This window comes from Alosa sapidissima, chromosome 14 (assembly GCF_018492685.1).
Source record: "Alosa sapidissima isolate fAloSap1 chromosome 14, fAloSap1.pri, whole genome shotgun sequence".
NCBI lineage: Eukaryota > Metazoa > Chordata > Actinopteri > Clupeiformes > Clupeidae > Alosa > Alosa sapidissima.
In genome coordinates, this window is record NC_055970.1 from 23,777,942 (window position 1) to 23,791,694 (window position 13,753).

At 41.1% G+C, this 13,753-nt stretch overlaps 1 protein-coding gene and 1 long non-coding RNA gene across 4 annotated transcripts; one reads left to right on the plus strand and one right to left on the minus strand.

The window, feature by feature from the left end:
• Positions 1 to 4,231: 4,231 nt before the first annotated feature.
• LOC121681674 (platelet binding protein GspB-like) lies at positions 4,232 to 5,923 on the minus strand. 3 transcript variants are annotated; one of them, XM_042061547.1, is made up of 2 exons: positions 5,721 to 5,923; positions 4,232 to 5,463 (listed from the first exon to the last, which is right to left on the minus strand). In XM_042061547.1, exon 2 carries the CDS (start codon positions 5,387 to 5,389, stop codon positions 4,616 to 4,618), a length of 774 nt encoding a protein of 257 aa, XP_041917481.1. In that variant the 5' UTR covers positions 5,390 to 5,463; positions 5,721 to 5,923; the 3' UTR covers positions 4,232 to 4,615. The 3 variants fall into 3 exon arrangements, with proteins under 3 accessions (XP_041917481.1, XP_041917480.1, XP_041917479.1); XM_042061546.1 differs by having other exon boundaries at positions 5,556 to 5,923; XM_042061545.1 differs by having other exon boundaries at positions 4,232 to 5,466; positions 5,556 to 5,923.
• Positions 5,924 to 12,579: 6,656 nt separating this feature from the next.
• LOC121681676 lies at positions 12,580 to 13,210 on the plus strand. The gene is made up of 2 exons (XR_006022240.1): positions 12,580 to 12,614; positions 13,125 to 13,210. It is a non-coding gene; the product is annotated as an uncharacterized LOC121681676 (long non-coding RNA).
• The last annotated feature ends 543 nt before the right edge of the window (positions 13,211 to 13,753 follow it).

Below are 13,753 nucleotides of genomic sequence, written 5' to 3' on the forward strand. Positions count from 1 at the left end.
ATGTGGATACGGTTTTAGACTTTTATATTTAGATTTAGTGTTATTTAGTATAATTTGTATTTTAGTATATTCTTTATCTTCTACTGTGCTTATTGCTTAGGTGTGTTTTTGTATTATATACTTTTAATAACTTTTTCTGCTGTTAGTGAATGTTGTGTGTGATGTCCGTATGCTACTGAGACCAGGGGCGGACTGGGACCAAAAATCGGCCCTCAAATCGGTCAGGCACACCTAATTAAATACAAAATCTTTGCCTTACCCTTAAATATGCATATATTTTCAACTGTCATGGAGCACTGAAAGTGATAGGCCTCATTGGCTATCACTCTGTCTGATCAGAGGTAGCCATGGAGTACATGATCTCCATATTCAAGTAGCCTAGGCTATACAAGCAATTATTATAGAAGAGTTTCTGCTTGAATTCAAAGTATCATTTCAAATTATTCAATAGGCTACATTTAAACTATACAATGCTCAACTGACAGCATCACCAAACAGTTACTGAATTTGCCTATGTGTAAAGAGCTAAATTACCTAGATTGTAGTATACGTTAATCACTGTAGGACAACTGAAACAACACAAAATAAATAGGGCTGTTGCTGGAAATGTTTTATTCCTGTAGGCTATACTACATTGCTGGTACATTTTGGAACATTATAGCTACATTAACTAATTATCTTTAATGTCTTCCAGTAGCCTATCGTATAGGTCAGTGGTTCTTAACTGGTGGGTCGGGACCCAAAAGTGGGTTGGGGAACCATTCTGGGTGGGTCGCGGAGCTTGTGGTTAAAAAAAAGAAGAAATCGCCCATTTCAAATAGACTAAAATTGAGACGAAATGGTGCAGAATCCACAGTGTGCGATATTCACAATTGCTGGAACATGAGTGAAAAAGCCTCATAATAAAGTACACCTGTCAAAGACAGACCTGCCAAGTACTTTAAGGTGACATCAGGAGAGACTTCACAAATGTAATGCCAAACAACATGTTCCAAACAAATAGGCCTACAGGCACTTTGCGTGTCCTACCATGTAGCTTACCATATCTGTTGTCTTGAACGCTATAAAATATATATATGTCTTGTGTTTTCGGGAACATGGGAAATTGTGGGTCCCAAAGCCAGACCAGTTAAGAACCACTGGTATAGGTTACTGTATAATAGTTGGCTTGTGCATGAATATGACTTGATGTTTTGTAGCCTACATTCCCCTCAGTCTACAGTCTTTTAGCCCATCTTTACCATGATAATTAACCCTCCAAGATAGAACACTTTCGACGCTCTACTTTGAGAGACCAACCACTCATGCCATCGATGTTGAATTTTGGGCATCTGACGGACACTGATCAATCTGACCAACAATTAACATCGGTTTGACACTCTTTTGCTGTCCGGGTTGCAAATCATTCATTTAGAACATTTAAATTACGCTGTTTGTTATTATAATCACAGCACGGCCTTACGTTATCAAAACCACATCATTACATTATCGCAATTAATAAGTAGCCTAATCATAATCATCATCGTCAGCATGGCATGTCACACATAGCCTACCTGCTCCACCACTGAGTTATTATCATGTAGCCACAAGGCTCCACCACCTGCTCACTGTCCCTCTGTATGCTTGCTTACATCCTCGTTCAAACTCAACGAACTTCAACATGTTGCTGACATATGCTAGCCTACTTGCAATATTGTATTTTTGAAGCTTCTACATTGGTGTTACTTTTGCACTATTGTCACTACCGGCCTCCGCCGCAATTTCGTGTAGGCAACTTCGATTAACTTGATGGCTCACAAAATCCTGGCTCTGGGCCAAAATGCGAGGAGTGGGCCTGACGTGAGCTGTTATTGGATCAGTCGACAAATGGAAATGTAACCAGTGGGCCGCTGATTGTCCGTCCTTTGGACCGATCATTGGCCAAAATGATTAAATTATATATATAGCCTATTCTATCGGCCCACCGGGAAAATGCCCGGTATGCCAGATGGCCAGTCCGCCCATGACTGAGACCTTGAATTTCCCCTTGGGGATCAATAAAGTATCTATCTATCTATCTATCTGAAATAGAGTGTGTGCTGTGTAGAGTGGGACAAGGTACTTCCAGGCTCAATGTGTCAGATCAAGTTGAGCGTGCTCGCAGTTGTCACAGCTACTGAGGATTTCTCGGCATTGGTCCATCCTCCAGTTCCCCAGTGCGATAAAGTGAAATGGAAAAAACTTGAATGTGAGATGAGTCTTTATTTGCATGCCAGTGTGAGTTGAGCACAATGTGTTGGTCACCTTGCATAAAACAGATTCCGAGTAAATGGACAATCATTTGACTGCTCTATGACTGCATTTGTACGTGTATGTAAATGCCAGCAGAATGACTAAACTAACTGTAACCTTCTCATAACTTCCATCATGGAGCATAGATAGTCTATCACGACACTTGGCCAGCTCGATGGTGTTTTATGCCCCCAACGTCTTCTTCCAGGCAGCACTGCCACCGCTGACTTAAAGGCACCTAATCCTAAACCTAACCCAACCTAATCCTAACCTAACTCTAGTGCCTTCCAGGCAGCGCTGCCTTGAAGAATATACTCAAATCAAAGGTTAGACTCATTCTTGAACTGCACACCGCCGTCATGGTGGACAAAGACGCAGTGTCCTGCAAAATAAATAGATTTCATGTTATTTAGGACTTTTTGCATTCATACAGTACATGTAACCATAACATGAGAAAATGTTCATAAGCCTACCGATTGTTGTGCCCATGTGGGTGCAACCTGGAGCTGTACTTCTAAATACTACATTTCTTATTATGTTGCATAGGACAGGGCTACTGACACTTCCCTGCCGGATGCCATTCTCTACCTGTGCAAATGCTGATAAATCTGTCCCTACCCACACCTGTATTGTGTGTCCAAATAGACAAACTTTCAGTTGTATTATTTTAATAGCAAATCATGGGCCTTTTCAGTATCAAAAAATACTGCCACTAATACCTCCTTCATAGCCAAAGCTTTATTGATGTCAGTCTTTGGGGCAGCCGTGGCCCACTGGTTAGCACTCTGGACTTGTAACCGGAGGGTTGCCGGTTCGAGCCCCGACCAGTGGGCCGCGGCTGAAGTGCCCTTGAACAAGGCACCTAACCCCTCACTGCTCCCCGAGCACCGCCGTTGAAGCAGGCAGCTCACTGCGCTGGGATTAGCGTGTGCTTCACCTCACTGTGTGTTCACTGTGTGCTGTTTGTGTTTCACTAATTCACCGATTGAGTTAAATGCAGAGACCAAATCAAGAAAGTATATATACTATATACTCTCCAATCATATCATTGCATCAAGGGTTGACCGCCCCTTCCTGAATCCACTTTCCAGAAAACAACCCCTTACTTTCCATAAAATATGACAATATTTTCACTAAAATCCTTTCCATCAACTTACACATATTGGATGTAAGTGCAATTGGCCTGTTATTTGCTGTTACTTATGGCTCCTTCCCTGGCTTGGCTATTTGGATGACCACAGCATGCTTCCATACCGCTGGTACCTTCCCCTCTGTCCATACCTTATTAAAAACGTCCAATATTTTTCAAAGCACTGGGTCAGATACATGCTTCAGCATGATGTAACATACTTCATCTTGACCTGGAGAAGTATGAGAGATGATTAACAAGGTAATTTTAAGCTCAAATAAGGTCACTTCTCTATCCATAGCACTCCCAAACTTTGTTTTTCTCTCAGATATTCCCCCACTGCCTTATTATTTCTTTTCTGATTTCTTGTCTGATTTGACCTGGTCTGTTTCTTCCTTGGCCAGAGTCTGCCATCTCTGAGTCTCCTCAGTGTCTCTCTCACATGCAAGACAGATGGAGTGACTTTGCACCTCTATTGTTTTAGTCTGATGGCCAATAGGTCTTTTGAATGTGAAAAGGGCAGACAACAAAGGCGTCAAGGAGGCCTGGAAGTTTTTTCCCCCAACGGCCTCAATGCCTCTTTTCCAGGTGAACTGGGAGATTTGTACCTGCTGAATGTGAAAAGCTTTATTTGGAGAGGGAATGTGAAATGATTTATTGTTTGACTGTGATCATTTTTATTGTCTGGATATGATATCAGGAACCCCTAACATGACCACCTACTTTTATCATATTCATTTAATTCCTTTAAGGCAGAAAGAAACAAGAGGAAATTATATTCTTTTATTAATACTTAAATAATTGAACTATATACAATGTTTATGCCCCCACCCTCGCCCCTCACACACATACACACATTATGAAGAAAACTGAACAATGTTTCTTTTTAAGAATTAAATGCAATAAAGAAAGGGTTTGCTCAGGGAGGGGGATCTTGCGCTGCATATTTTTTTTCCAGCCATTGAACAAGCTGAGCGTTGAACTTGGTTCAAGTTTTAAAGCGCAACGTGAGCGTATTCAATTGTCAGTTTAGTTGACTTAGGAACGAGAACTTATTATGGTCTGAATGTTGTTACGCTTGCCGCTGGCCAAAGTTATCCCCACCTAAGGTTGGTCACAGCGCCTGCGGTTGAAGTGGGTGACCTTCCGAGAAGATTTCAGAAATTGTCCTGTCTCCAGTGCACATTGTTTCTTCTCCTGCGGCGGTAGTCCTCACTAGGTATCACCACAACTGTTGAGGCGATTTTGTGTGGTGGCTGAGGTTGATGCAGAGGATGTGCTGGCACTGGCTGTTGTGGCTGCAGCTGGAGAAGTGGTAGCTGTAGAGGGGGTTACATTGGCGTCCACGCTGGTGGACTGGGTGGCGCTAAAGGACAGGGTGGCAGTGGCAGTTTGTGGGGTGGCTGAGGTGGAGGAGGATGCACTGGCACTAGCAGGTAGGGTTAGGTTTATGGTTATGTTTAGGGGTATAGTTAGGTTTAGGGTAAGAGTTGGCCTATCCGCCTGGAAGGATGCTGGCTCAGCTGCTGAAATCACTGGTTCTACCGCCACCATTGGTGTTGGCCCATCTACTGCTGCTGCTGCTGAAGCCTGCTGCTCCTCCAGCCACTGCCGAGCTGTCTTCCCATCAGGGCCAGCCTCTCTCTCGCAGTAGGAGTGTCCCTGGAAGGACGCATGGCCAGTTTCCAGGGTTAGGACATGACCACAGATGCAGCACGTGGACGAGCCATACATCTCTGCTGCCTCCTGCTCAATCTTCGGCAGCTCTACCTCCAGCCAGTGCTTTTCTTTCAACCACTGCTTCTCCTCCAACCACTGCTGAGCTGTCCTGCCTCTAGAGCCATCCTCCACTTCGCAGTAGGAGCGTCCCTGAAAGGACGCATGGCCAGTATCAAGGGTTTTGGGCAAGCGACAGATCCAGCAGGGGGATGATGGTGGCAATGGTGAGGGAGAGGGAAGTCGTTGAGCCTTTTTGCTCGTCCTCACCATGTGTGGAGGAGAGGAGCTGGAGGAAGAGGAGGATGTGGCCCCGTTGAAGAGCTCTGACAAGGAGCTGTCAGAGTCTGCTAGAAGGACAGAAATATGTTAGTCAAGGTAGATATAGATATGGATAAATAAAATCACACTGTAATTTAAAAGTATGTTTTCAACAAACCTGATAAAGGCTCCTCCAAGTGCTTAATTTTTTTAGTTTCTTTCCTGCCTTCCATTCAGCCAGCTCAATGCAATTGTCAGTCCAGACTGATTTGACCTTGTCTGTGTCTTCCTTTTTTATACCCCTCTTTGGAGGACGGATGATGGGGCTGTCAGGCACACCTACCTCAACCGGAGCCATCCTCAGTCTCCTCTTCTCACAAGAGGACAGACAGAGTGACACGTCAGCATGGAGGTGGGGTTAAGGTTGAATTTGCACCCCTATTGTTTTGGTCTGATGTCCCATAGACCAACACATTAAATGTGAAAAGACCAGGCACAAAAGGTATCCAAGTGGCCTGGATGCCTTTGTCCAGGTGAACTGGGATTTTTTTTACCTGGAGAGAGATTGAATGATAAAGGTAGATAGAAAAAGAGATAGAGATACTTTACTGATCCTGAAGGAAATTAAGGTGTCTATAGCTTATACACATCAATCATACATACACATAGGCACACAGACATGACATACACACACACATACACACTACAAAAATACAAAGGAAGAATTAAATAGTGTGCCATTACAGTAAGGTTAGATTGCAACATGTTAAAGTATAAGTATAAGTATATATCCTCTTTTGATCCCGTGAGGGAATTTGGTCTCTGCATTTATCCCAATCCGTGAATTAGTGAAAAACACTCAGCACACAGTGAGGTGAAGCACTCAATCCCAGTGCAGTGAGCTGCCTGCAACAACAGCGGCGCTCGGGGAGCAGTGAGGGGTTAGGTGCCTTGCTCAAGGGCACTTCAGCTGTTCCTACTGGTCGGGGTTCGAACCGGCAACCCTCCGGTTACTAGAGATGCGCGGTTCGCGGTTACAGCTGCGGACTCCGCGGTTAAACCGCGGATCGGGCGGATGACGTGAAGAAATATAATATTTTAATTAAATTCGGGCGGGTGGCGATTGAACCAATCAAATGAAAAAAAATATAGCCTATACATTGTTAAATTGTGTTACCTACATCCGAAAAAAACGAGCACACTTTGAAATAGTCAAATTTTCATCAGGCAGTTTGGCCTAGTTGCATCTATGCATGCTGCTTTGTTTATCTATCAGAGACGGTGTTGCGGAATTGGTGTAGGCTACACACACACACACACACTAAAGGTAACAAAGTTTAAATTAAGTAGCCTATCGTAGCCTACCAGCATGTTTTCCTCTCCAGTGTGCAATAAAAAAGTAGAATAGGCAAGTTGACCGATTCATCTCCCATGTCGCATCTCGTTGCAGAGCTGGTAGGCCACTAAGCAAATCTGCAACCTATGAGCCCAGCTGCGAGGAGGTCTAAATATCTCGTAGATGAGACTGACTGGGTTATTTTGTGTGAGATGTTCAGAACGTAAGAGCTAAAACTTCTACAAGCTCAGTAACATCCACAGCGGAAAAAAGAAGGTAAGAAAAATAGTCGGAAAACTTAGATGTGTAAGGCAAGCAAGCAAGTTTGGCGGTTGTTACTAAAAATGTGAACGTGCACGTTGCACTGCTGTGCGGTGGGTTACAATGCGTAAAGTAGCCTATAATGTGAATGACTTGTTATTTTATTAAGGATTTCTTTCTTTTTGCAAAAAATAAAGTACAATAGGCATTAATTAGTAGGCTAAATAGCAGCATGTTGAAATGATGTGCCAAATTGCGTTTTTTATTACAATTATAAAATTGTAGGCTACAGGCCTATGTGCGTTTTATTTGGAGACTTTTGCGAGACAGAGACTGAGTTTGCTGCTGATATTCTGGGGATAGGCTACAACATAGCCAATGTAGGACTTTAGCCTTTTAATATATTTGCTGCATTGGATCAGTCTTTCTAGAACAGGCAAGAGCTTTCTAGCCTCACGTCAGCAGCACCTCATCACCCATATACATTAAAACAACCAGCGGATGGCGGGCGGGTGCGGTTTTGAAAATTGGTCAAAAAACGTCGGTGCGGATGGATGGCGGATGGATGATAAGTTTTGCTATGCGGTTACGGTTGAAATAATAGCCCATCCGCGCATCTCTACCGGTTACAAGTCCGAAGCAAAGGAGCGGTATGGAAAAAATGCAGAAAGGTGTGATGGTATCATAGAGCAAAAGAGTGTAATTGCAAGTACATTGCTATTGCAAATTCTACATCTTATAAGTACAACAGGCTACACATAGACAGAAGTAAAATATTTGAAGAACAGTTTAAAGCAGGGGTCTCCAACCTTTTTGGGAATGAGGGCTACCTGAAGACCCGAAATCATATGGAGGGCTACTCATTTGAAACAAACATACCCTCACCCCTTTTTTGCGAGGGTAGTCCTCCTAAGTAATAGGCCTATGTGATTTTTACTTTTAAATTATCAATATTGTGTAGGCCTATAAGTCTTGATATATTAAGCAACTGTATTTTCAACTTTAATATCAATAGCCTATGCAACACTACCAACATTTTTGCTCAGTTTGTTCATTTCAATGTTTGCATGGGAAATATATTCAATTATTTTTTTAACAAAAAATAAATCTTTTTGTGCAATTAATAATTTGGGTTACAATTTGTAAATGTATACCCACCCACCATTATGAATTCAGCAGGGGTTGTTTAAGTTCTGATTTAAGTGGACAATTCGGTTTTAACATTTCAATCGCCCACACCACCCTAACATATGAAAACTCGGTTAAAGTTATTGCACACCTGAAATCTCTCCATGTTCTGACAAAAATAGGTAATGCACAGTCCTGCTCAGCCAGGCATGCCACAACATTTTCAGCGCTATTATATGGCAATAGCCTACGGAGGAGAAAAGGCCTGTGAGCTAAAGCAATTGTTTTTCAGTCCTTGAACAATCATGCACCGTATTTGACGAACATGGAATGGCCACAAAACTTTTGCAAAGATATGCTTCCATTGCACTACACGAGCAAGTTTATTCCCCCTTAACTGTCTATGCGTGCAAACAGCGTGTGCGCTCCGCTTCCGTTGTTGTTTAAAGATAAACAGATTTGAAGCCAAAGGCTAAAATTCAACGCAGCTACAATTTGTAAGGTATCTCCAATATCAATTTATTGTTACAGATGTATGGCTACATACATTCTTAAAATGGTTCTGGTCTTTGAATTAAATATCTATTGAAAACTTTACAATGGAGCGTGTTTTTAGAGCGTGATCTGCAGGCGAGCTGTTGGCTATTTTTAGAAGGTGCGCTGGGGGCGCCTCATAGCCGTCCCGCGGGCACCGTGTTGGAGACCACTGGTTTAAAGGAACCATATGTAAGATTGTGGCCAAAACTGGTACTACAATCACTTTCAAATTACTGTAGAGCGGCGTATCCCCCCCCCCCCCCCCCCCTGACTCGAGGTTGCCAACCGGGATGCCGAAACACTACTGACTTCGTGATTAGTAGATAGGTAGAGGGTGGCGCATTTGGCCAAAACACAACATGACATGACAAAACACAACATCAAATTCAGTTGAGGGCTGCAACTTCACTTTTTAAATGACAATATCCTGGCCGGACTACTGTTGTCAGTGATATAAGTATTTGAAATTAACATGATTTCTTAATGTCTAGTGACATATCAGGGCCATTTTATGATTAATTGAAATACATTTCTTACATATGGTTCCTTTAAGTTAAAGTAGAAACATATCCATACAGCCAAAAAGCTAGCAGATTAGGCAGGTGGCTAATATATAGGGAGTCAACAGTGCCAATCAAGTCCAGGGCAGTTTATGTGTATGTATAAAGGGGTAGTTTATGTGTGTGTATAAAGGGGTAGTTTATGTGTATGTATAAAGGGGTAGTTTATGTGTGTGTATATAGGGGTAGTTTATGTGTGTGTATACAGGGGTAGTTTATGTGTATGTATAAAGGGGTAGTTTGTGTGTATGTATAAAGGGATAGTTTGTGTGTGTGTATAAAGGGGTAGTTTATGTGTGTGTATACAGGGGTAGTTTATGTGTGTGTATAAAGGGGTAGTTTATGTGTATGTATAAAGGGGTAGTTTGTGTGTGTGTATAAAGGGGTAGTTTATGTGTGTGTATACAGGGGTAGTTTATGTGTATGTATAAAGGGGTAGTTTGTGTGTATGTATAAAGGGGTAGTTTATGTGTGTGTATACAGGGGTAGTTTGTGTGTATGTATAAAGGGGTAGTTTATGTGTGTGTATACAGGGGTAGTTTATGTGTATGTATAAAGGGGTAGTTTGTGTGTATGTATAAAGGGGTAGTTTATGTGTATGTATACAGGGGTAGTTTGTGTGTATGTATAAAGGGGTAGTTTATGTGTGTGTATACAGGCACCCAGATGGCGGCATGGTACAAAGGGCAGTGTGCAGGAAAATGTGTATCGTTTGACTGTGATTATTTTTACTGTCTGGATATGGTTATATCAGACACCCCTATTAAATTGCTGCCTCTCTGTTCAGACAGAACAGTTCACTCCGGTAAGACCAGAGGTGGGGGTTTGTGCATTTATGTTAACAAAATGTGGTGCACGGACACTATCAACCTAGAGCAGGGGTCGGGAACTTTTTTTTGCCTTGAGAGCCACTTTTACCAAATTGATTTATTTTTAATCTCAGAAGAGCCACATAAAGACGGTTACAAGAAAAAGTTTGGATATTTAACATACAGTTACTTTCATTCAACAGAGGATTTTTTAATACATTTACTAGTTTTAAAAGTAATGTGCAAGTAACTTGAAATGTAAAGTGGAACATGGCCCGATCTAGAATAGGGCTGGGAGGGGCAATGTCCCTCCAAATATTTCTTCTGCCCCACCTAATTGGTCAATTTTAATTGACAGCTATTGAATCTGCCAATCACACTTTTCTAATTCGTCCCGTCTGAATTTCGAGGGTGCTGATTTGCTGGTTGGATAGTATTGTAACGTCGGCGCACAAGACATTGTGTAGCGTTCTCCCACGCAGGGCATGCTGGGATACGGGGGTGAACATTTGTGTAAAGTTAGCAGGTTGTCAGGTTAATAATGACCATCCACATAATTGTTTTCCAGGCGAAATTATGTCCTTTTTTCTCCTCCCAGCTGGCGTGTATGCCATGTGGACCTTGGTATATAATAACCTAGCTATCGAAATGTAAACCTAAGCTTAACATACTAACTTCTCTGTCATGACAATCCAGAGCACAATTAATGTTTTCCGGAGCAAACGTAGGTCTATGGCAGTGTTACTCATTGCGCGGCTCGCAAGCCACACGAGCCGTCAAGCTATAATTGGTGGCTCGCATGGTAGCTTTGGCGAGATTTTGCCAAATTTGGTTTTACTCATTTTGAGTAGGCCTAAACTGTTCGCCAAAGGCCATCATCTCTGGCACCAGCTTGATAAAAACAAAAGTAGGCGCTGATTTAGCCTAGTCTACTGTATGACTTCAACGAGGTGATCTTAAGTTTCGTTCTGCTTACAGTATCTCACTGCCACTGCAACGCCTTTGGATGCAATCCGCTGCCCTGTTTACAAATGCTACAGCGGACTTAAACTGCCACCTTGTGGCGATAAGTTGTAATACATTTCACGCAGCTGCATGAATCACGGAAAGTGCGAATGAAGTGGCCACTTCTAAATGGGACCCACTGTATGTGGTAACAGTCAATACATTTTTTTCAAATGTGCTTCATAAACATACAATACTGCACTACAAAAACGCAAACATCTGAATTATACTTCCCCCTTCACCCAAATACAGTAATGAAGGTGAAAGGAAGTTACAGTATTAATGGTGCTTCCGAAAGGGGGTATTACACAAAGCAAACATATAGACATCAGACTTAGCACAGACAGTGATATATAGAGGTCAGTGTTTGCAAGTGTATGTATTGAGGAGTAGCAGTTTATAGTTTTTTTTTTAATTGTGTGCTGGATTGTAATTCTCTGATGTGTTGAAGAATGCCATTCCAAACTCTGGTAGCCGTATGAGGACCTCTGGCCAAAGCCATTGTTGTATGAGGGCACTGGGTAGAGGGCCGTGGAGACTGACCTAGTGACACGCACTTGAGGCATGTTATGTGTCGATAGGAGAGAGATGAGTGTTCGTGAAGTGCTGTGTTGGAGTTGAAAGTAAAAAGAAATAGCATGACTGTAAATACAATTTTGAAAAGACAGAGCATGTGATTAAGTGAGCGCAGTGCAGAGGTGTGTCCATTTTGGGAAGATTACTGTGGATTTTCAAAGCTCGGTAATATAACCGTGCGATGGGTTCAGCAACTTCCTTTGTGGTGAAGGACCATATTGGTAGACAGTATGAGATGGTTGAGAATATGATTGCTTGCAGATAGGTTTTGGAGACAGTAGAGGGTATGTGTAATCTGATCTTGTTGTATACATATAGTTTCTGATTTAACTTTTTAGCTAGCTTGGAAGCGTGTTCACGGTATGTAAGGTGTGAGTCAAGTAGTACTCACAAGTACTTATATGATTTGGTGATGACGAGTTTGATTTGAAAAGATTACAGGAGAGTAGTGATGGATAGATGCTTTCTGGGTGAGTGGAAATACATGCATTCAGTTTTTTTTAACATTGATGGTTAAGTGATTGTCATTCAACCACTTATGTACAAATTGAAGGTCAGATGACAGTTTGGAGTTATCATATCAGAGTTGGGGTCAGATAGAAAGAGCACAGTGTCATCAGCATACATTAGGCATTTAGAGTATTTACACACAGCTGGGAGATCATTAATATATAGAAGAAAGAGTAAAGGCCCTAGAATGCTTCCCTGTGGGGCACCCATACAACATCCCACACTCTAAACCCAGATTTAGTTGTAATAAATATGTTAGGTGGTCACTACTAATGTTTGTGTGTTTTGTGAAAACTCTATGTCATAACTAAAAGAAATGAGTTGATTGTACTATTTAAGTGAAATATACAGTGCACTGATCATGTTAAGCAGAGACAACGATAAATGTTATGTTTTTGCAAGGCAGAGGAGGGGTCTAAAAAAATTCTGCCCATCAACCGTTCCTCCTGCTTCTCAGTCCAGATGAATGACTCATGCCTTGTGCTGCTGTGACAAATAGGCTACTACATCAAATGGTGGGTGAACTTTCTGATGAACTTGTTGAAAAATTAAAATTCTGATGAAATAACCGAAAATTATGTTCAGTTTGACCAATAGTTAGCTAAATGTTTGTTTACGTGATTAACTTACATTAACCTGAGAAAAGTAAGGTAACATTAGCTCCGTTGTTAGCATGCTAGTAGTCTTTCGGACAGTTAGCTCATGGTAGCTACCTTCCAATGGGTGTGTATGCCAGATTATAACAATATCACATATGTTTTCGTGTAAATATACTTGTCTTGGTGCTACTAAGTTTAATTCAGACTTTATCATTGAAATAGATGTTTCTGTCTGTAGACAGTTTTAGCTAACCATAGCAGCACATGTTGGTTAGCTTTTGGCTAATGTTAGCCGATGTCCATTCACTTATTTGTTGCATTCATAGGATATAACAAACTTTTATTTTAACTGTGTAAATGAACATGGACTAAAAAATTGTTTTCTTATGTTCTTTTTTATAGGTTCTTCGTCTTTTTTTTATATAGGTTCTTCATCTACAGTGGATGTGGAATATTTATGAGTTTAAATGTTGTTTGTTCATGTTTTATCAATAATAAAAGGCATTCCTATACATTGTGATGAATTTCTTTTCAATTTTTAATAAAACAATTAAATTAATACAGTACCCTAATCTTAAAATAAAAAAACAATAGGCCTATCTACAGAACTTAGTTCATATGTTAATGAATTTGTTAACATGCATTTTAACCTAGTTATTTTATACAACTGCAACTTCTGAAACAATAAGTTAAGTGAACTAAAGATTTTTAGTAAAGACTACTAATATAAGCTTAATTTGTCTACAGCATCAACATAAGGTTGTTAGTTGACACAACTAAACATGTTTAGTTTTATGTTTTGTAAAAACTAGAATGGTTTAAGGCAATCGGTTTCCACACAATTTTCTAGTAATGACAACTAGTTCGGGTTTAGAGTGCAAGGGCTGAGATATTGCATGGTCAATTTTGACAACTTGTGATCTATCAGTTAAATAAGAAGAGATCATGTCTAATACTGAGGGCGATAGGTTAAAAGAGTGAAGTTTGGATAATAAAATCAGGTGGTCTACTGTGTCGAATGCTTTACGAAAATCGATAAAAATTGCTCCAGTAAT